The following is a 20,767-nucleotide window of genomic DNA, read 5'->3' as shown; positions in this document are numbered from 1 at the left end:
CAGAGAATGTGATGATTTTATGCGTAATTAAAGTCAGTCATGTCAGTCAGCTGACGGTTCACTCGTTAAGCTGAAAGAAAGATGCTTTAATCACAGGAGTCACACATGTGTCCACTGTACCATCTGGGAACTCTTCTTGTTTAGCACTCGTAATAACACAAACACTAAATCCTGCTTCTCTGGTGCTGTTTTGTAGCAGTGTGTACACCTGAGACTGTCACCTGTCTGTCTGTCCTGCACTCTCTCTCTGTTTCTTTCTCTCTGATTGTGGAATAAAAGTATGAACATGTATTTATAAGTGTTTGAATCCTGCAGCTTATCACACATTTGATTACTATGTGTGACACGTGCAAGTGTCCAGAGTGAGGACAGACTGAGGGACCCACTGCTGCACATCATCTGTGAGGCTTTGCACCCCTGATTAGAGCTGGGCGATATATAGAGTTTTTAAAAAATATCGATATATTTTTATACGAGATATAAGATGTGACAATATCCTTTATATCGATATAGTCTATGTTACGTTATAATTATACTTGTGGAGCCGCAAATTTGCCTCTCTTTCGTCCACTTTCTTCTTTACGCAACGTTACTCGGCCTCGCCTCTCCTTCACTGAACACAACTCCCCCTCCTCCCCCATCGCTTCACCTGCAGGAAGCGACAAGATGGACACGGCAAATCTCCGTTAACGAGTTACTGCGCATCGCCCCGTGCGTGGGGCTGGACGGCGTCAACGTGTTAGCTAGCTAACCACGCCAACGAGCTAACCACGCTAACGCCATGCAGCCCAGAGGTGCTGCACGGACTAAAATCCTTGCATTCTCTCAAAAGTTGACAGCGCGCCTTATGTATGAATTCTGGTTGTGCTTGATGGCCGCGAACCGATTTTATGTGGAACACGGCGCTCAGCAATCTGTCAAAAAAATGTTTTAGTACGACTTTGGTAAGCTACGGAGCTGCACCGCTTGATGGATTGTCGGAGCATTACGGCTGAGCCTCGCGGAGTGATACGTACTGTGCTTCAACGTAGTATTACCCTACTGTGTATAAGGACCATAAATGGCACCTGTTAAGAGACGTGGTTGCGAAGCGGATTTCAAACTCCAGGCTGTCAGTCACGCAGTACAAGTTGGGAACAGAGCAGCTGTGAAATCTGTCTTTGTTATTGTGCTCGGCGTCTTTTAGTTTACATTTTGACTGCACAATTGTGAGCTTTTTGCTATGCACAAAAACAACATTGTTTTCTTTTATTTATGGAGCATTATTATTTAATAAATGCTCATAATTTATTTTTGAGTAAATTTTATGTACATCTGCTCTATTTTAATAAAAGTGCCTGTGTGACATCTGGGACACGGTGTGACTAAGAACTCTCTTTTTGTTCTTACTTTATGGCTTTAAAAAAATATATCGAGATATATATCTTATATCGCCATCCAGCTAAAAAATATCGAGATATGAATTTTGGGTCATATCGCCCAGCCCTACCCCTGATGATCCACCAGGACAATCTCAGCAGTATGTGAGGAAGAGGAGGAGGAAGAGCCAGCAGCAGCTGACAGATGGAGAGAATAGACAGACTGTTCCCTGTTTGTGAAGGACTGCTAGGAAAGTTTAAAATAACTAATTGTCTGTCCCGAATCAGTCTTATTAGGTAATGTTCAAATAATTTTTATCATTCCCGTGTTTTCAGTGTGGGAGAAAGTACTCAGGGCATTCAGGTTACACACTATGAAAGGCAGCAACAAGTTTAATGTTCAGAAACCTAAAGTATGTATCAGCAGCAGAATGGAGCTAAAAATAAATGTTGGTTCCAGTTCTATGAAGCTTTGAGTATTTTGGATTAGTAGCACTGCTGTGTTTGTTGCATCATATTGCTGTAATTGTTTATATGCTTTATATATTCTGAGCTAAGTTGATCTATAGTGTTACATCATATTCTATAAGGATGTTATGTGTTTGTAGACTTTCTGCCCAGTTTGACCCATTTAGCAGACGTCAGCCTGTTTAAGGCTCTGATATCTATTCTGTATGACTTACAGCAGTTATGACATGGTCTGATTTTCTCACCCAAGAAAGGAATATTTAATACATCAGTCTACTCTTCATTTTATCAGAAACGGTTATCACAGCTCGTACATTTTCTTTTTACACATGTATGTAAGCATTGAGCCAAATTTAGTAATGCCAACATACTGAAGGAACAACATTTGTCTCTTCTACATGATACACCTATATATGCACTGTCAATATACATTTTGAACCAGCTGCAGATGTCAGAGTAACAACTGACTGACCCCCACATAAAGTGCGTTACAGTAGTCCACAGGGGAAGAAATAAAAGCATGGATCACGGTTTCAAAGTGCTGCCTAGAAAGAAAAGATTTCACTCTTGCCAGTCGCCTTAAATGATAAAAATGGACTGGTCCAACTTAAAACCAAGGGCAGTAACAACAGGTTTAAAATAAACCTCCAGGGGTTCCAAATGAAAAGAAGAGGACTCACAGGGGCCACTGGGTCCAAACACCAACAAATCTGTTTTCTTTTCATTCAAATTTAAAAAGTTTAGAGCCAACCAAGCTTTAATGTCATCTAGGCATGTCAAGAGAGGTTTTATTCAGATGCCATCCTTCGGCTTCAGTGGCAAATAAATTTGGCAGTCATTCCTATATACTTGTCTTTGAGTGAAGATTTAAGGTGGTAAGACATGTAAATAACTGCAACTTGAATCTGTACTGAAGCTCAGTATTTGACACAGAGTTCATGTTCACTGCTGTAATAGCTAATAATGACTAATATAATAACCATAATATTGGCCATATTATATTTACATTACCAAAGTGATATGACTTTAGTCTTATGAACAACATTAACTAATTGTTATTTACTAACTAATCTTAAATGACTGTTCAGTACAGAAATGAAGCCCAAAAATCATGTTTTACTGTCCTGTGGTCTCAGCCTCAGATACTTATCAAATCACACAAAGCTCTTGTAGAAACAAACAAACAAATGAACAAAATATGTTCTCCTTCATTTCTGTCAAAAAAAGTTGTATGACACGTTTCCAGCTGTTAGTATCATGGTTGCTAGGCAACCTGGGAAGCGCGACGGAGACTAGAGCCCATGTGTTTGCAACAAACTTGCCGTTTATTTTGCAAATCGAGCTCAACACTGCCCCTAGCGTCCTGGAGCACTTCCGTTGTGATTTGGAGTTTGCATGTGTTTTGGATTTTGTACGCGTTTTGGAGTTTGCACGTGTTTTGGATTTTGTTCGTGTTTTGGATTTTGTACCTGTTTTGGATTTTGTACGTGTTTTGGAGTTTGCACGTGTTTGGATTTTGTACGTGTTTTAGAGTTTGCACGTTTTTGGATTTTGTACGTGTTTTGGATTTTGTACGTGTTTTGGAGTTTGCATGTGTTTTGGATTTTGTAACGTGTTTTGGAGTTTGCAGTGTTTGGATTTTGTTACGTGTTTTGGATTTGTACGTGTTTGGAGTTTGCACGTGTTTTGGATTTTGTACGTGTTTTGGATTTTGCACGTGTTTTGGATTTTGTACGTGTTTTGGAGTTTGTACGTGTTTTGGATTTTGCACGTGTTTTGGATTTTGCACGTGTTTTGGATTTTATAGATGCTTTGGATTTTGTACCTGTCTTGGTGTTTGCACGTGTTTTGGATTTTGCGTGTGTTTTGTATTTTGTACCTGTTTTGGATTTTGTACCTGTCTCGGTGTTTGTACGTGTTTTGGATTTTGTTCGTGTTTTGGATTTTGTACGTGTTTTGGAGTTTGCATGTGTTTTGGATTTTGTACGTGTTGAGGAGTTTGTGCGTGCTATTTGGAATTTGTAAGTGTTTTGGAGTTTATACATGCTTTGTCTCTAGGGGCCACCGTAACTATGTGCTAAAAGACCTCCCTGCACTGAATCATACTTGTTATCAATCTCTGGCTCTCTTTCACAGCATGTCTTTTGTACTGTCTTCCTTCTCTCACCCTAACCAGTCGCGGCAGATGGCCGCCCTCTCACTGAGCCTGGTTCTGCTGGAGGTTTCTTCCTGTTAAAAGGGAGTTTTTCCCTCCCACTGTCGCTAAAGTGCTTGCTCATAGGAGGTCATATGACTGCTGGGTTATTGTAAGGTCTACCTTACAATATAAAGCGCCTTGAGCTTGTATAAATAAAACTGAATTAGTGTACACCCCCCCCAACATACACACACGCACGCACACAGCGCAGGTAAGCAGCTGAGTCACATGTGAGGTAGACTCTTCATCTGCAGCTCACAGACGGTCACACGCAGAGCCATGAACCGGAGACGTGCACGTGCTTATTCACGCGTTTACTTTTTTTTTTTTCTTTTCTTTTTTTTTACAATAGATGACGTCATCATCCTCATCCCCGTGTCAGCGTTGCGGTGACGTCACGCAAAACTGGCGCTTCCCGTACTGAAGCGACGGCGCTCCAAATCATGTGACCTCTGCCCGGCGCACGCTGAGCTGATCGATCAGAAGAATCTGTGCTGATTACCGATGAGCGGGTCTTCCGAAAACCCTCACACTGCCGAGCGCGCGACCGGAAACCGACCCGCCTTCACAATAAGAGTAGGCCGAGGGCAGCCGTTCCGTCACGGTCACACCTGCAGTCAGGTGTGCTGTGACGAAGTTACTCGCGTGGTCACACTTTTTACTCGTACATGAGTTATCCTCCATCATCGCTCCTCAGCAGACCAACGCTGAGGGGGCCGTGCTTTTCCGTGCTCAAGTCTTACAGTATGTAAAAGGGACTCTGAGCTGCTCTCCGGTTTAAGTCTTGCTGGATCATGCAGGTCTGACTTGCCACTTACACAGCCATTCGACTCAGTCGTGTGAGGTGTGCACCGCTGGATTGGCTCAGCACACACCATCCCTATCGGTACAATCTGCAGAATCCTGCCTACCACGTGACTTTAGCCATCAGGTGAACCACTGTTTCATTTTAATCAATGGCTAGTTTTGTGTGAACAAAAACAACATGAAAATTCAGTCTGACTCACCGAAATTACAACATAGTGCCTCTGAGTCTAACTACTGACCACTGCCAAGCCAAATGTATGATAACAGAGCTCCACAGCGCCCTCTGCTGTGGCAGTACCAGGTAATTTGACAGCCAGCCCCGGTGTGCCTGCCTCAGACTCGGTCGGTGCTGCAGTGGACTGTAATATTCTATTTTTTCTAATAAAACCTGTTCGAACCTCACTGGGCATGTTATCAGGTGCGGGCTTTAATTGTGAAGGTCTCGGCAGCTCTTCCGGTGTGGTGGTCGCTGTCGCGGTGCGTGTTGACGCAGCGGGTGCGTCAGGAGGAGATGTTGTAGAGCATCATGGGAGCCGAGCCGCCCCAGTCCGTGTGAGTCCGGATAATGGGACCCGCTCATGCTCTGCCCGCCCCGCAGCACGCCAGCCCCAGATCCAAGAAGCGAAGAGCAGCGGGGAAGAGCCCGGAGGTAAGAGAGGGGGAGGGCAGGGCGTGGAGGAGGAGAGACTGTCTGTCATCTGTCTGTAACTCCCCCACCCTTCACACACACACACGTCCGTCGGTCTGTCGGAACCGGACAGGAGGAGCAGCTCTGGGCAGCAGCCGCCGAGAGGCGCTGAGGCCTGGAGAGATGCTGCTGAAGAGCCGCTCCTCTCCTCCAGCATCAGCTCAGTGTCTGTGGTTGTCTGTGTGTATGTGCATCTGAGTGTGTGTTGTGCACACTTGTCCACATCATGAGCAGTTTTCTTCACTGGCTCTATGCCGTGATGAAAAACAGGAAGATCCCCCCTCCCTTCCCCAGACTTTTTACCTATGGAACCCTTTGGAGTGAGCTGTCCAATCACCTCTGACCTCCTGAGAAGGGCAGAGCTTCACAGAGTGAGCTCCAGAGTGGATGTGAAGTCTCAGTGACTGATGGAGGAGCTGATCTACTCCATGTGTGCCCGTGTGTCAGCCTCTGATTGGACAGAGCGTCTGTGGCACTGCTGTCTGTGCTGCAGAGGAGCTTCATCTATCCTTCAGCTGTGTCTGCAAGAGCTCCTGCATACAAAACCCAGTGCTCAAACTCCAAACTCTCACTTCATCTGTTCGTGTGGTTCACACAAAAGTATTGACAGTACTGATGATACTGCAGTATATGTGCAGAAAAACACTAAAACTGAAGTTTTAATGTCAGTGACTCTCACCTGTGCGAGTGTGTGTGTGAGATCATGTGGTCATTTGACAGTTGGATATTTCCTGTTAGAAATAGGAAATATCTTTAACCCGTTCCCAGGAAACAGAATCATCTCTGAGCCGTTATTTCAAATTAGAAGTTTTATAAAGCGCTCGTGTTTTATTTTCTGCTGGTCAGTGCTTTAGTTCAACTTTTAACTCTAAAGATGAAATGAACAGTTGATTTGCTCATGCTCTGTTTTTAATAAATATCACATATTTGACTGCATGACCCCGTTTCTGTGCCGAACCTCTGTAATCAGAGCACTGTGAATAAAAATGTCTGTAGGAGTTCATTCAGTGCTTAATTGAAAGTTGAAGGTGTTTGAACCTCAGACTCAGGCTGGTGTGGACAACCTGCAGGTCCTTTTGGACCTGACTACACACCTGCAGGTGCCTCAGCTGTCAGGATTCAAACACACACAAATCAGTAAGAGCAGGATCGTCTGAAATTACTCATTTTGTCTGATTAAATATTTAAAATCTGTCACGGTGGCACAACAGGCCTGCACAAACCCACCTGTATCACCTGCCTCTGTCTTCATTTCCCAGGATGCTCTGGGGTTTCTCAGCAGGCCTGTGAAGATGAGTGTGACATCATGGTTCCTGGTAAGCAGTTCGGGGACTCGACACCGCCTCCCCCGAGAGATGATTTTTGTGGGCCGAGAGGACTGCGAGCTGATGCTTCAGGTGAGGCTGACCTGTGCAGGTGTTCGGGTTAGTAGAAATTGCCTCCCTCTAGGTTGGTCTGAAAAAGGAAGTTGTAATGGTGTCTTGTTTGAGTCGCAGTGAAAGTAAGCAAAAAGAGTTGTATGTGTGTGTGTCTCAGTCTCGCAGTGTGGACAAACAGCACGCTGTCATCAACTACAACCTGACCACTGATGAACACCTGGTGAAGGACCTGGGCAGCCTCAATGGGGTGAGCCATACACAACATATCAGTACATTATCATAGGTATCCACCAATCAGCAGCAAACACAGGTGGGGGGTGGTGATGCCTAAAGTCACAGGTTACAGTACAAAGATTTTTATTTATTTTTTTTCATTAACTTAAAAAAATTTAATTCCACTTTAATTTAAACAGGCAAGAACTGTAAAATCACAAAAGAGTGAAAACCTTCAGAGTGGACTTCAGCATCATAATCAGAAACTTTCACCTGGACGTTTGTTTGTTTGTTTCCTGCAGACATTTGTAAACGACCTTCGGATTCCTGATCAGACCTACATCACCCTCAAACTGTCCGACATCATCCGCTTCGGATACGATATCCTTCAGACGCACACACGCACTGTTTGTGTGCGTGTCTGTGCGCGCGTTTGTGTTTCTGTGCGTGTGTGTGTGTGTGTGTGTGTGTGTGTGATAATTTTAATATTTTTCTGAGCTGTTGTTCACATTCTCACGTCTACGTTCTGGAGAAAAGTCAACACAAAGTCCCAGAGGAGGCCCTAAAGGTTGGTGTTTGTGGGTGTGTGTTTTCTATTGTACAAATTACTGCATAGAGGGTGTTATTTAATTTCCTTGTTTAACTGCATTTAGTTTGCATTTCCAAAACTACTCAGAGCGTCATGAATTTCTCATGACTACACACAGCATGTACAGTACTGTGAGCACATGCAGTACCGTGAGCACATGCAGTACCTTGAGTACGTTTGCCTCGTTCTTCTGTTTCAGCATGAGAAGTACAGCAGTCAGCTGCAGATGAGCCTAAAGCCTTCAGAGGGGAAGAAGAGTGACGTGGATGAGCGGGCGAGAGGCGAGAAAGCGCAGAGTACCAAGAGCCTCGCACAGGGTAACAATAATACAGCAACAGTACTGGCAGTAAATATACTGTGTATCAAATGTACTCCTAACAATACTGGGCGTAATACAAGCAATAACACAAAATTTTGACATCACACAGGGTCAAAAATATACTGCACTGTACAAAACATAATGTAGACGTTTACAGCACCAAGAGTGACCTCGCCATGAACATCAAGACCCTGAAAGGTCAGAGTTGCACCTGTGTTCCGGACCATACCTGTGTTACCTGTTTGTCATTCACAGGTAATCGGGGATTATGCTTCCTGCTGGTGATAAAACCTGTCCAGCACTTCATTGTTAACAATTTATTGACACACGGTCCCTGAATCTTCTGATATTTCTCTGATTTTACTGACCCCACTAAACTTCTGTCTTTGCTTGAGGCTATCAAAGCTTCAGTCATACACTTGTGACCATTGAGCTTCAAAGTTCAAAAGCTAGTACTCACTGACATCTTTATTCCTGTCTTTAGGTCACCACCATGAGGATGGGACCCAGAGTGACTCAGAGGACCCAGTTCTCAAAAGAAGGAGTAAATCCCACCACTCGGTCCGCACTGAGCACTCTATGCAATCAGAGCTGTCCCAGGCGTCGCAGCAGGTCATCCAATCAGGCCAGTCCATCCATAGTCAGCTACACCAACCACTGCAGTATGCTCCACCCAGACCGGCCTCTGCCTCACCCGTGGCCCCTGAGAGGCCCCTGTCCCAGAGTCCTCCTAAAGCTCTGTCACCCACCGAATTTCCCAAACAGGCGCCCCCCGAGCACCTCACTCAGCAAGCTTTCATCATTGAGTTCTTTGATGACAACCCACGCAAGAAGCGCTCTCAGTCCTTCACCCACAACCCCGCCCATGCTGACTCGTACTCCACACTCAGAGCCAAGTTGGAGCGGCGGAAAGGCGGCGAGAGGCCGGCATCTGTGCACGGCCACATCCCTCCCACACAGCAGGTGACGGTTCCTCTGAAGAGTCAGAGCCATGGCGGCCCTCAGAGGTCAAGCTCTCTGAAGAGAGAAAAGACTGAGGGGGAGGCGGCTTCGTCGGCTTCCTCGTCTCGCTCCTCATCGGGCATCATCATCCGTATGCTGTATGATAATGATGTAACCGTTGTGTTCCTGCCTATAACACATATGTGGCACACACGTACTACACATTTACAGCATCTAGCAAAAACATCCACAATGATGACAATATCTGAACTAAAAACAGAAACATCAGTGTGGCTAAATATACATTATATGTATGTTGTACAGTGTTGGGAAAGAAATGACATCAACCTCTCCGATGGGGGAATTGTAGATAGGCCAAAGGGGTACACTGTATTTATAGGGTTGCACCAAAGAAGAAGAAGAAGGATGAGGAGGGGCTCCAACTGATAATGAACATAACTACAGGCTTGAAGGTCCTAAAAGTCAGATATAAACTGGCAAATAAAATTTGTGTAATTATAACAATATGTAATTTATGACCCAGTTACACCAATACTAATTTTAAAGATACTCTGGTAAAACCTGAAGTACTCATTCAACTTCTTTAGTCAAGTAAAAGTTAAAAAGTACCAGCTCTGAAATGTCCTCAGAGTCAGAGTGAGATCCCTGAAGGATGTTTCTAACAGCTATTTTTGAGGAAAACTAACTAAACCTTGTGCTACTTTACTATAATAAAGTAATATCAATCTATGGCAATACTTTATTTCAGCCTAAATGGCTCAGTGTGAGCAAAGTAAATCACGATAACTTCTAATGTGAGACCCAGCACAGGCTGTGATCAGCTGACCTGCTGCTCTTTGTGGATTTACACAACTTTACACTGTCTTTATACTAGACCGTGTACCGTTGGTATGAAGGTGGAATTCAGTCAGTGAGTCTCTGCTACACTTGATGTAAGCTAGCTGTGACCATGAACCCACAGCCACTGTGCACCATCACGCACTGTTCTTTACTTTAAACCCATCACAGTGCAGCAAACTCACCTGTTTACCCTGCACTAACCTGCAGCCTTTAAATAACACAGTCTGCCTCAGTTTGATTAGCAGCAGCTTTATGAACAAACATAATGTGACGCGTACAGATTTAAAACCATGAGGACTTCCACGCAAGCTTTAAATGAGCATCCTTCCTTTAACTCTAAGCTCTCTTCGTCCTCTCCTGTCCTTCTTTCTTATCTGTCTCCATCTCTGAGTGAACGTAGCTCTCTGTCTTTTCTCTCCCTGTCAAATACAGCAGCTGGACCTTCAGCTGCAGCACACTGTGAGACAAACTGCACACACACAGTTTGTTTGGTGATGTTTGTTGAGCTGATAGAAACGCTGCATTTCAAATTACCCGACACTTAAAACATCACTCTCTGCTTGTCTTCTGTAGTGCTAGTTAGATCCTGAAGTACCGCAGTCACCTGTAGTCCATGAAAATACTTCAAATTCTGCTTAATTACTGAAATGAAGTATTTGTGCTTTGTTAATTCCTGCCTCTGGTGATGTCACACTGTGTCCCTCGCCCTGATCCTGAGGGTCATGCGGGACTCTGACCTCAGACCTGCAGTTTAACTCATGAGGTAAATTTGCAGAGTAACTCTGGATCCTGCAGCAGAGCCGCTGGATTAGGGTGCTTACTTTTTTATTTTATTTGTGTAAATAATAATGGATTAGCCCTGTGTCAGGCTAGTGAATTGTCCAGGGTGTACCTCACGTTTTGCCTTACGGTAGCTGGCATAGGTTCCAGCCCCACCTCCACCCCCTCCACCCTGATAAAGACAAGTGGAAGAGAATGGATGGATGGACATTTAATTAAAGTTAGGACAGTTAAAATTTAAAACGTGTTAAGCATGGACTGCCTCACTAACACTCATTTACAGAATAAAACAAAATAAAAACCTTTTCACTGGTTGTTTTTATCTCAGCTGGAAGAACCTGTGAGCTGGATCTGACACCAGAATTCATTCACAATATGACCGATTTTATTCAACTTCAGTTATAACTGAATTCATTTTTATTTACATACCGCCAAATCATAACAACAGTTGGCTTAAGGCGCTTTATACTGTAAGGTAAAGCCCCTACAATAATACAGAGAAAACAGAGATAACCCCGACAACCAAACAACCCTCCTATTAGCAAGCACTGTGGCGACAGCGGGAAAGAAAAACTCCCTTTTAACAGGGGGAAAACTCTGGGCCTCGTTCTGCTGCGACGGGTTGGGAGTGAGGGGCGGGATACAAGACAAATCTTATGTTTATGTTTATTCTGTTGCCGAGGTGCTCCTGGGCGCTCATCTGAAGCCGAGATTAATCAGGTTTATTGTTTAGAAGAATAGAAGGCCTTTCAGTGTCACTACACACACAATGAGACAGGGTTAGGGTTAGGGGTTACAGACAGAGCATCTGCTACTCAGTGCAGACATATGGGGAAACCACAGGGGTTCTGCAGCACTATATACATATGAACAATATATGAATTATTAGCTGGTTAAAGTGCCAAATTATAGGGGGGGGGGGAGTCCAGTCCAGCGGAGCAGATATCCGAGGAAGATTCACTAAAACTGAGGATTTTCTCACGGAGTTCTGCAGGACCTTTTGTCTGCTGCACTCACACTCATTGATCATTGGAGCTCACCAGAGATCGACTGAAATTTCAGTATAAATAAATAAATTTTTACGTCACAAACGGGCTTTTCAGTGCTTTACGACATCTCGCGACATTTGTGGACTTTCATTCCTCGGTCCAATCAGAAAGAGGCTGCGCAGGAGCTCCACCAATCAGAGGCCGTAGTGTGTGCTGTGGCTCTGCCGCCTGTGCGCCGCCGCCGCTCATTGAGTGCGGCCGGGCACGCTCCGCCCCGCCGCCGCGCCGCCGCCGCTCTCAGCTGGATGTGACAGAGGCGCGGTCACGGCAGCGACTCACACCCGAACCGAGCCGAACCGACCCGGGAGCAGCAGCACCGCTTCGGTGTCTCACGTAAGTGCTTGTGACGAACGGAACCACGAGCTAAGGCGGGAAAACACGGACACGTCGCGCGCGGTTTGTCACACAGGCGGTCCATAAATGAACCGGGGCTCAGCGGGAGGCCGGCGGCGGCACGCGGGCCGGAAACGGCCCGAATCCCCGACCGAGAGAGGCCGAGGGTCCGGGAGGAGGAGGAGGAGGGAGAGGAGTGGCACCGCGGGCTCTTCTCCTGCTCTCAGCCCTCCTTCATCCTCCTCCTTCTCAGGACCTTATCTTCATCCTCCCCTGCCTCACGGTGATGATGATGATGATGTCATCATTTTAACGTAATTCTGAAGATGATAATGCAGGCCTGAGGTCACAGATGCTGCAGCGGTTGATCAGTGTGATTGATCACTAATTGATCAGCAGCTTCTGACAGAACATAACGGTAATAATAATAATAATAATTATTATTGTTATCATTATCATATATTTTCAGGTTGTTTGTGACTAAAATATGTCAAAATACAATAATGAAGCCGGTTTAGTTTGGAATTTTCAAAATAAAATTGTTCAGAGCTCTATTTAAAAAAATGAAATTTTGTGTTATTAATAACTCCTATTATTGCTAGACTTTATGTTTTATCTGTAGCTTTAAGGTTTTTCAGAATCATGACTTACAGGCCATTATTAACTTCTCAGCTTAGAATTTTATATTGAAAATTATGTTGTTTTTTGTTGTATTTAACATTTTATTTTTTATATCTTATATTACATTATACCTTATAATTTTATTCGTGTTATTTATGTTTATTTTAATTTTGCAATTGTTTTTATGATTTTTTGGTGTTTTTATTATTTGGCTTTGTTTCACTACGCTCTTATTTTGAAGGACAATCCGCCGTACTTCCGTTTCTTCCAACCATTTAATCCTTTCCCACAATGCTCTGTGAGCTCGGAGGCTGCTTCCTGTTTATTGTGGCCGTTTCCCCCGGTGATTCCGACGTTTAACGTCGCTCTCCTGTAGCCAAAGCTCGGTGAGTTACCGGATTCCGGTCCCTTTTACCGGCGGCTCCGTGTCGTTTATCCCGCTCTCTTATTTTGACAGCGGATAAAATCCTCCTGCTTCCTCATCAGTGACAGCGAGCCTGACCGAACCGGAACTCCACTCAGAAAACCGTCGATTTTTCAACCACTCGAGGTGCGACGTAGAGAAAATGTTTTTTTTTATCACTTAAAAATTTTTCTGCATTTTAGTCGGTGTTTGATCAAATTCGGCATTTGGATAACTGAACAATAAGCTGTAAGTGCTGATGAACCGGGTGTCTTTAATAATGGATGCCCTGCTGGCAGCCGCCCTCCGCGGGCTGCTACTGGGAAATAACCGCTGGGATTGCTGAAAATGGCTCATATGTCTGCTCATATGTAATGTGAAAGAAACGTTAACGGTTTTATTCGACGTATAATCGATGTTTCGTTGATTGAAGAAGCGTTTTCGGTGGAAAAATCCGCCTGGCGCCTTTGCTCAGGTCGCGGCGCGCTGCGCGACCTTAAAACCGCGGAATTGTGAACGGAGTTCGGCGCGGCGGAATTCCGCGTTAAAGCGGAACGGCCGCCGGGTTTGAGTTGTCAGGTCAAACCGGCGGTGGCCACGTGACCCACTGACACTCCCAGGCTGGAGTTTAGGATGCCGAGGCAGGTTCAGAGGTCATTTGTTATTTACAGTAACGTCACGAAGGGCTAACCCTATCTGTCGTTAGGCTGAAACTGAAAGTCAAATTAGGAACAAAAGACGTCACATTGTGTGCGTGCGTGCGCGGAGGTGACAGACACCTGAGGCGCACCTGTTGACCCCCCCCCCCCGGGTCTGCAGGTACAGGTTTTAGGATCCTAAACTCCAATTCCAATTAAAAGTTGTCTAATGACATCTGTGCAGCTCTGGGTAACTCCTGCTTGTCTTCCAATGTCACCTCACTGTGACGCCGCTCGTTAACAAAGGATTTTATGCTGAACAAGAAGAACACGAGAACCTGACCTTAGGATGAGGGAACAGGAAGTGATGACTTGTTGCTTGGTTTAGTGCGTTTGGTGGTTTTTACTCAATCGTCTGGTGTCCATGTTATTGATCACTGGCGCATCCATTCATCGATAATCGACTCCTTTGAATCTCTTCCTGTTTCTTGTTGTTTCTGTCAGATGTGACTGACCGCTCTCTGAGTGATCCAATTGGTGGTAGTTCTCATTGGTGGGCTGTGGTTTAGCTTCAATGTGAATGCTGTTGGAGAGCCGATCTGTACCTGCACAGATGTGCAGAGTTAACACCGTGCCTTATTTTCGTGGATAATTTATGCGTTCAGCTCCATGTTTGCAGATTCCTGCTTCGCGTGCAGCTTCTGACTTCCAGTCCACACTCCTTACGTCCACCGTCTCCCAGTCAGCAGCTCGCTTTTCTAGTTTCAGTGATGTGAACGTGGCGCCTTGCTGTTTTACTGCCCTCTTGAGGCCTCGAAGAGAAATAAAATAATAAATACAAGATAAATGAATACATTTATTTATACATTACCCATAAGATGTAATGTATAAATAAATGTGTTACACATAATAAAAACATTTAAACCAAATTAATCTCATAAACTAAGTGTGGCGATAGTCAGGTCGTCGTACTCAGGTGTTTATTTAACCAATCACTTGGCAGCTTCACTAATCCATTTTCCCTGCCCCTTTCAGATCTGCAGCTGCTCCTCAGAAGTTCTTCTTCACCTCTTCGCTCCGGGTTCGCTTGTTCATGATGGAGGACTCGGAGGCGGAGCTGGCAGTGTCGGAGCCTGACGCCCTGGGTGCTGACTTCATTACGGTGGAGTTGGACACGCAGCCCATCGAGTACGTAGTGAAGTGGGCAGAGGTTGGCTCCAAGTTCACCATTTCCTGCGTGAAGAAGGACTCGGACGACCCGTCGGACCTGACCGCCGACCAGCTGAAGATCGAGGCGGATGAGGCGTTTTTTGCCCCGTATGAGGAGGTGTACCCTTGCGAGGTGACGGAGCAGAGCGTGGAAATAAAGACGGACTCTGACGAGGAGGACGAGGGTGTGGAGGAGCACGAGGTGTTGGTGGAGGCGGGCAGCAGCCAGTTGGATGGCGAGGCCGATTCGGACCAGGACAACTATGAGCCCGATGAGCGGCAGTTCCGCTGCAGCTACTGTGGGAAGTGCTACAGCCACGCCTCCAGCCTGTATCGCCACCAGCAGACGCACACGGGCAAGAGCTCGGGAGCCGCACCCCTCGCCAAGCGAGCACTGGAGCCGACGCACCAGGACGCACGCTACACCTGCCCCCACTGCGGCATGAGCTTCAAAGGAAGCAGGTTTGTCTCCGGTCTCTCCGAGCTTGACGTGTTTTCCTGTTCTCTTGTGTGATGTCACTTCCTGTTTTCCGTTCTCTGACAGGATGCTGGGCAGCCACCTGCGGCTGCACGGGAAGCGGAGGATCCACCCCTGTAACATCTGTGGAAAGGAGTTCAACCACAGTTCCAGCCTGTCTCGCCACCGCCTCATCCACAAGAAGGGCAAAGGCATCCCAAAGGACGCCGCCATTGGTGCAAATGTGGCAGCCCTGCGGCACTCACTGAAGGCCGGTGCCAAGAACCGGAAGACCAAGCGGCAGCAGCACGTGGCGACTGCCGTCATCCAGGGTGGAGATAAGTTCTACGCCTGCCCACAGTGTGACATGACGTTCCGGACGTCCACGCAGCTGTCGAAGCATCAGGTGACGCACGTGAAGGAGCTGCTGGACAACTACACGCCGGGCAAGGAGAACCTCGTCGAGACCTCGTCTGACCTTAAGATCCGCCTCAAGCTCTGCTCCCGCGACAAACCCAACTTCTACACACTGTGCAAGAAGAACCGCCGCCGCCGGGCCGGACGGGCCGCCAAGCGGGGCCAGACCTCTTCCGAGGATGAGGACGCCCCAGGCGGAGGGCGCCATGTCTGTGGCCAGTGCGGGAAGCAGTTCAGCCACGCCTCCAGCCTGGCACGACACCAACTGACCCATCGGGCGGCTGACGGCGACGGGCGCGGGAAGCTTCAGCAGCACCCGAAGACTGGGCTCCCCGCCAAGAACAAGACGTACACGTGCGCAGCGTGCAACAAGACCTTCATGCACTCGTCCAGCTTCTCGCGCCACAAGAAGGCCCACATGGAGGAAGAGCAGCGTGCCCGCGCTGCCGCTGCCAAGCGCCGGAAGAGGCCCGTACTGGATGAGACGGCGCCGCTCGAGTCCGACTCAGAGTGAAGGTGTCGGTCCGGGACCAGTTCTGGAAGGTTCTGATTGGAAGCGTTCTGGACCAGTTCTCCTCCAGTTCTGGACCCGTTGGGACAGATTCTGGTTGTCTGGGTTTCACGAACTGTTGGTTCTTCTCTGGTGTAGATAGCAGCAGGTTATCCACTTGTGGCCGCGCGGTGGGAGGCCCTCCGCCGGCACACATATCCATATATGGTCAAAACTGACCGTTAGCTAAACGCTCTTACAAATGGATTAGATTCACCTGCCCCGCCCCTGCCCCGCCCCCTGCACCTGTCTGTCCGCAGTCAAGCAGACTCTTCATCCTGCTTACTCCACAGTCCTGTTTCCCATAGGCCACCTGGAGCAGAGAGGCTAGAGTCATGCAGAGCAGCATGGGAGTCCTGACATAATCATACCTGCAGGTTCAATTTCCAAACTGTTAGTGATCAATCATTCCGATCAATCAGAGCTGATCGGTTGTTTTGATCGTCCATCAGACTGTATTCACCACCTTTGATCTCCACACACGGCCAACAAACAGATTATTGATCAGTGAAGGTGGTTCGTCCGATCAGAAGTTTTCTAAATTGATCTTAAGCCGATTGAATAATCAATGATTATTTTTCTCTTCCGATCATAATATTGGAGCTTGGATTAATTGGTAATCAACTCCTCGCTCACTTCCTGCGTCTCCTCTGATGCATTTTATGCCTCTGTTCATCTCCATCGTTGTTCCCTTACTGTCAGACAGCCCCACCCAATCCCCTTTGAGTAACCTGATTGGCTGAGGTTCTTCCTAGCGCTGCATTCTGATTGGTCTGCTGCGTTTCACCTTCCACACTTTTTTCTTTTTTCTTTTTTTCATTTTAGCACGTGACCCCCAACTGGTCAGTCATGTTTGCTGGTGTCAGAGGTCGAAGGGCAAACTGTACTACTTATTTGTGAATTTGATGTAATATAGAACCTATATTTAAACTTTACCACAAACAATTTGAAGTAGCCCTGCCCATCGCTATCCTGTAGCTTCATCTTCATCATCAACAGCAGGAAATGGTTTTCAAAGTAAAAGTCTCCAAATCAGTTTGGTTTGTTCCTGACTTCCACCCAGTCAGCTGTTTTCAGGAAGTCAGTGACACATAAACGCAGATGGTGATCCTCCAAGATGCTTCAAGTAAAATCAGACCTGCGCACTCAGACGGACCTGTCCACATTCCTGACCCGAACTCACAGATTGAGAGCAGTTGATTGGAAGCAGAGAAACGATTCTTAACCTTGCGCAGACGTCAAAGATCAGATCTCAGATTTCAGCTCTGCCCAGAGCGCCTGAAGATCGGAACCACGTCTGAACACGAAGCGTTTTGGCCGCCAGAGCGTGCTCGGAGCAGGTCACCTGAACTCTGAGGCTGATGGTCAGGTGACCTCTGCTGATCTCAGGTGTGCAGAGGCAAAATCCAAAAACTAAAATTTAGATATGGAAGAATAATGAACGAATGTGAAGGTTGAGAGTTTTTGTTGGTCGGCGCTCGAACTGATCAATCCGATCAGTCTTTGATCTGCTCAGAGTATCTGAAACAACCATCTGCTTTAGTGTCACTGACGGTCTGAAGCTGCTGGTCAAATCTGGTTCGCTCAGCCGGAGGAGAGTCCCTGTGACCAATCGGAGGAGACGTCCGGTTGGGCTGGTTTGTATTTCTGATTTTGGACTTGAGTTGACGTCTTACCGATGTGGTTCATTGATCAGATCAGTCCGATCTGAGGTGGACTGATCAGAGCATCCGGTCTGATCGGAAGTAGGCGGATTGGTCTGATTAGGAAAAGGAAAAAGAGTTTGAGTGTAAAAAAAAAAAAAAAAAAAAAATTCCCAAACTTATTGGTGAATCTGAGACTCGGTGATCAGTGGGACTGATCGATCTAAGATGTTTTAAAAAAACAAAAACAAAAAACTGCAGATGTTTGTTTTATTCATCAGGATTCTGATGGACTCTCCAAAATAAAAGCCTGTGGAGTGCGCCCCCCCGCGCCCCCCCCCCCCCCCCCACACACACACACACACACATTCTGTTTCCTGCTTATTGACACTTTGAGACTTTTACTGTTTGAATCGATTGGATTTAATTTAATTCTGATCTATTTATGAGTGTGTGCAGGCGGCGGTGGCGTTCTGTAGAAAACAAGGCTCCTCCCCCGCCCCTGTCCGCCTCCATGTTCTGGTTTGTTTTGGGGCTTGAAGCCGCCGTTTTCCTCTGTCCGCGGTGCTCTTAGATCCATGTTGTGTTGGTTTGTTGGGTTTGCAGCGCCGCCTGCTGATAGGTCGTTCATTGTGTCGTGTTTGCTGATAGAATAAACCAGTTGACATGTTTGTCTTGCGTTTTGTAATAAACCTTTGAAAGAACCTTCCTGAGTGTTTAAATAAACTCACCTGTCACCGTTACCATGGTAACCACGGCTCATCAGGATAAAGCTTTGGTAAACTGACTGGCTGTTCTATAGCGCTGAGCACTCGCTCATTCACACCAGCGTGCAGGTGGGGATCAAACCACCAACCTTCCACTTAGCAGGTGACCTGCTCCACCACCCGAGCTGCAGCCAACGCAACAGTCGGTGATCACTGATCTGATGTCAACACTAGGAGAGGACTTCCTGAAGGTCTGACCTTTCACCTGCTGATCTGGATCTTCTTCATGAACACCTGGAACAACGGCTCGGTGACATCATCAGAGCTCGTTGGGTGAGCGTTCCCCAGGTTCTGCTTCGGTCTGACGCTCGTCACACAGTGACAGGACGGGTGTTAATCATTTCTGTCTGCTCTCGATCAGTTTGTTCAGACCTAAAACAAGTATACAAAAACATCTGGCCAGTCAGATTGCTGCATTTGGCACCAACTGAATATCCAGAACTGAATATCCAATGAGATTGAAATGGTAAAATTTTTGCAGCTGGGTCAGTCGGCTCTGATCGCGCTGACTTCCCAAAACACAGACGAAAGCTTCAATGTCACAATGAAACCTGGAAATCCCACTGCCTGCTCCGCAGACTCCGCGGGACTCATCGGGACAGCTCGTCATTGCTTCATGTTTTTGGAGGACGCGTTCACAGAAACGTATTTGCTTTGAGTATACGCTGCACCACAAGCTCGATATAAAAAGTCCAGAGTATCGTGTTTGCAGCGTGTTCAGTGTGAAGGTATTTGTTCAAGATTCAAGATCCTTTATTTTATAAAGGTGTCCTGACACGCTCCTCGACTGCAGAAGGACAGAGAACATTATATGCAGTGAGTGAACTGATTTAAATAAAACAAGCAGGATGATGGCTCTGACGGGGTCATGTACAGGAACTGGGATGTCTGTAAAACTTAAGAGATATATATACTGTCCTTCACAAGGATGTGCAAGGTCAGTGAGCACCTGGGGGGCTGGTTATTTACAGTTACCACCTTTAGTGAGTGTGCACGTAGCTGTGCTGCACCAGAAACCTGGTTATGTATGTCATCATCATCACTGTTTATAATAATAATCATATGCATTTATTATTCATATTTGATTTCTGCGAGTGCTTCGCGTCTCTGAGAGTGAATGTGTACTAGCTTCATGTGCTTCTCAGTTTTAGACGAGACCTAAAATAAAACCGAGATATTTGAACCCAGCTATAAATTAGGGTCCGGCCTACTCTTAAAGAAAGATCCAGGAGTTCCTGGTTGTGGATCCAGATGTCAGTGTGACGATCTCAGAGCGTCGTGGAGCTCCTTCGTGTTGGAAACGCTCGGATTGTCCCTGAACTTCTCCTGAGTCTGATAGAGAAGCAGGTGTGGGTGTAACCCGGCAGACTCCACCTCAGCATCAAAGCTGAGAAACACTTCCTGTTACCTGCGGTGACCTTCGTAATGGTCTGGGCAGCTCACCTTCAACATCAGACGTGCTCACACCTGCCTCGGCTTCAGCAGCTCGAGCTCCTCTCAGAGGAGACACTTACTCCAATTGGCGAGGAGTACCTCCCCCCAGCAGACCATCTCGCTCAGGTTTCTGTTCAGGCTGACCTCTGACCTGCACCTGAGGTCAGTTTGAGTTCATTGTAAATCAATAACGTGCGTGATCCAAGCTCTGTCACGACTCCACCAGCTGCAGGTCGGTTTATTCTGCATTATGAGGGAGCGAGATGACTCACAGTCACGTTCCTCCAGATTAAAATGGGCGTTCTGCTCTGTGTTTACCTGTTGCCATGGTGAATCACTGAAAACTCACTGTGAGCATGCTCAGAGCCCACCGAGCTCTCCTTGGCATTTCTGGAAGTTCTTAGTTTATTAAACCTGATCCAGATGTTCAAATGAAGCGGCCACTGCAGGGCAGTAGACATCCAGCAGGACTTTGAGCTGCTCACAGTGAACACAAGAGGAAGAGAGCAGAGCTCTCCAGTGGTCAGACTGTGCAACTGCAGCTGCTCAGGTACACTTTAAAAATGAAAATATAGAAAAATAAAAATGTTTAAATATTTAAAAATATAAAAAATAGATGTTTGTGTCAGAGGAAACCAAAGGAGA

At 46.4% G+C, this 20,767-nt stretch overlaps 2 protein-coding genes across 3 annotated transcripts; both read left to right on the top strand.

Annotated features, from left to right (window-relative positions):
- Positions 1-5,354: 5,354 nt before the first annotated feature.
- LOC120734797 (centrosomal protein of 170 kDa protein B-like) lies at positions 5,355-11,717 on the top strand. 2 transcript variants are annotated; one of them, XM_040033785.1, is made up of 7 exons: positions 5,355-5,479; positions 6,778-6,915; positions 7,055-7,144; positions 7,413-7,491; positions 7,620-7,678; positions 7,899-8,216; positions 8,503-8,551. In XM_040033785.1, exons 1-6 carry the CDS (start codon positions 5,396-5,398, stop codon positions 8,115-8,117), a joined length of 669 nt encoding a protein of 222 aa, XP_039889719.1. In that variant the 5' UTR covers positions 5,355-5,395; the 3' UTR covers positions 8,118-8,216; positions 8,503-8,551. The 2 variants fall into 2 exon arrangements, with proteins under 2 accessions (XP_039889719.1, XP_039889718.1); XM_040033784.1 differs by lacking the exons at positions 5,355-5,479; positions 6,778-6,915; positions 7,055-7,144; positions 7,413-7,491; positions 7,620-7,678 and having other exon boundaries at positions 8,166-8,216; positions 8,503-11,717.
- LOC120734809 (zinc finger protein 485) lies at positions 9,735-18,629 on the top strand. Its single transcript, XM_040033802.1, has 4 exons — positions 9,735-9,753; positions 11,758-11,983; positions 14,681-15,316; positions 15,399-18,629. The coding sequence occupies exons 1-4, from the start codon at positions 9,735-9,737 to the stop codon at positions 16,240-16,242; spliced, it is 1,725 nt and encodes a 574-aa protein (XP_039889736.1). The 3' UTR covers positions 16,243-18,629.
- Positions 18,630-20,767: the final 2,138 nt, after the last annotated feature.

Source organism: Simochromis diagramma, unplaced genomic scaffold (assembly GCF_900408965.1).
Source record: "Simochromis diagramma unplaced genomic scaffold, fSimDia1.1 OVJJ01000176.1, whole genome shotgun sequence".
Classification (NCBI taxonomy): Eukaryota; Metazoa; Chordata; class Actinopteri; order Cichliformes; family Cichlidae; genus Simochromis; species Simochromis diagramma.
The sequence above is the reverse complement of the archived record's forward strand: the minus strand, read 5'-3'. Positions and strand labels throughout refer to the sequence as shown.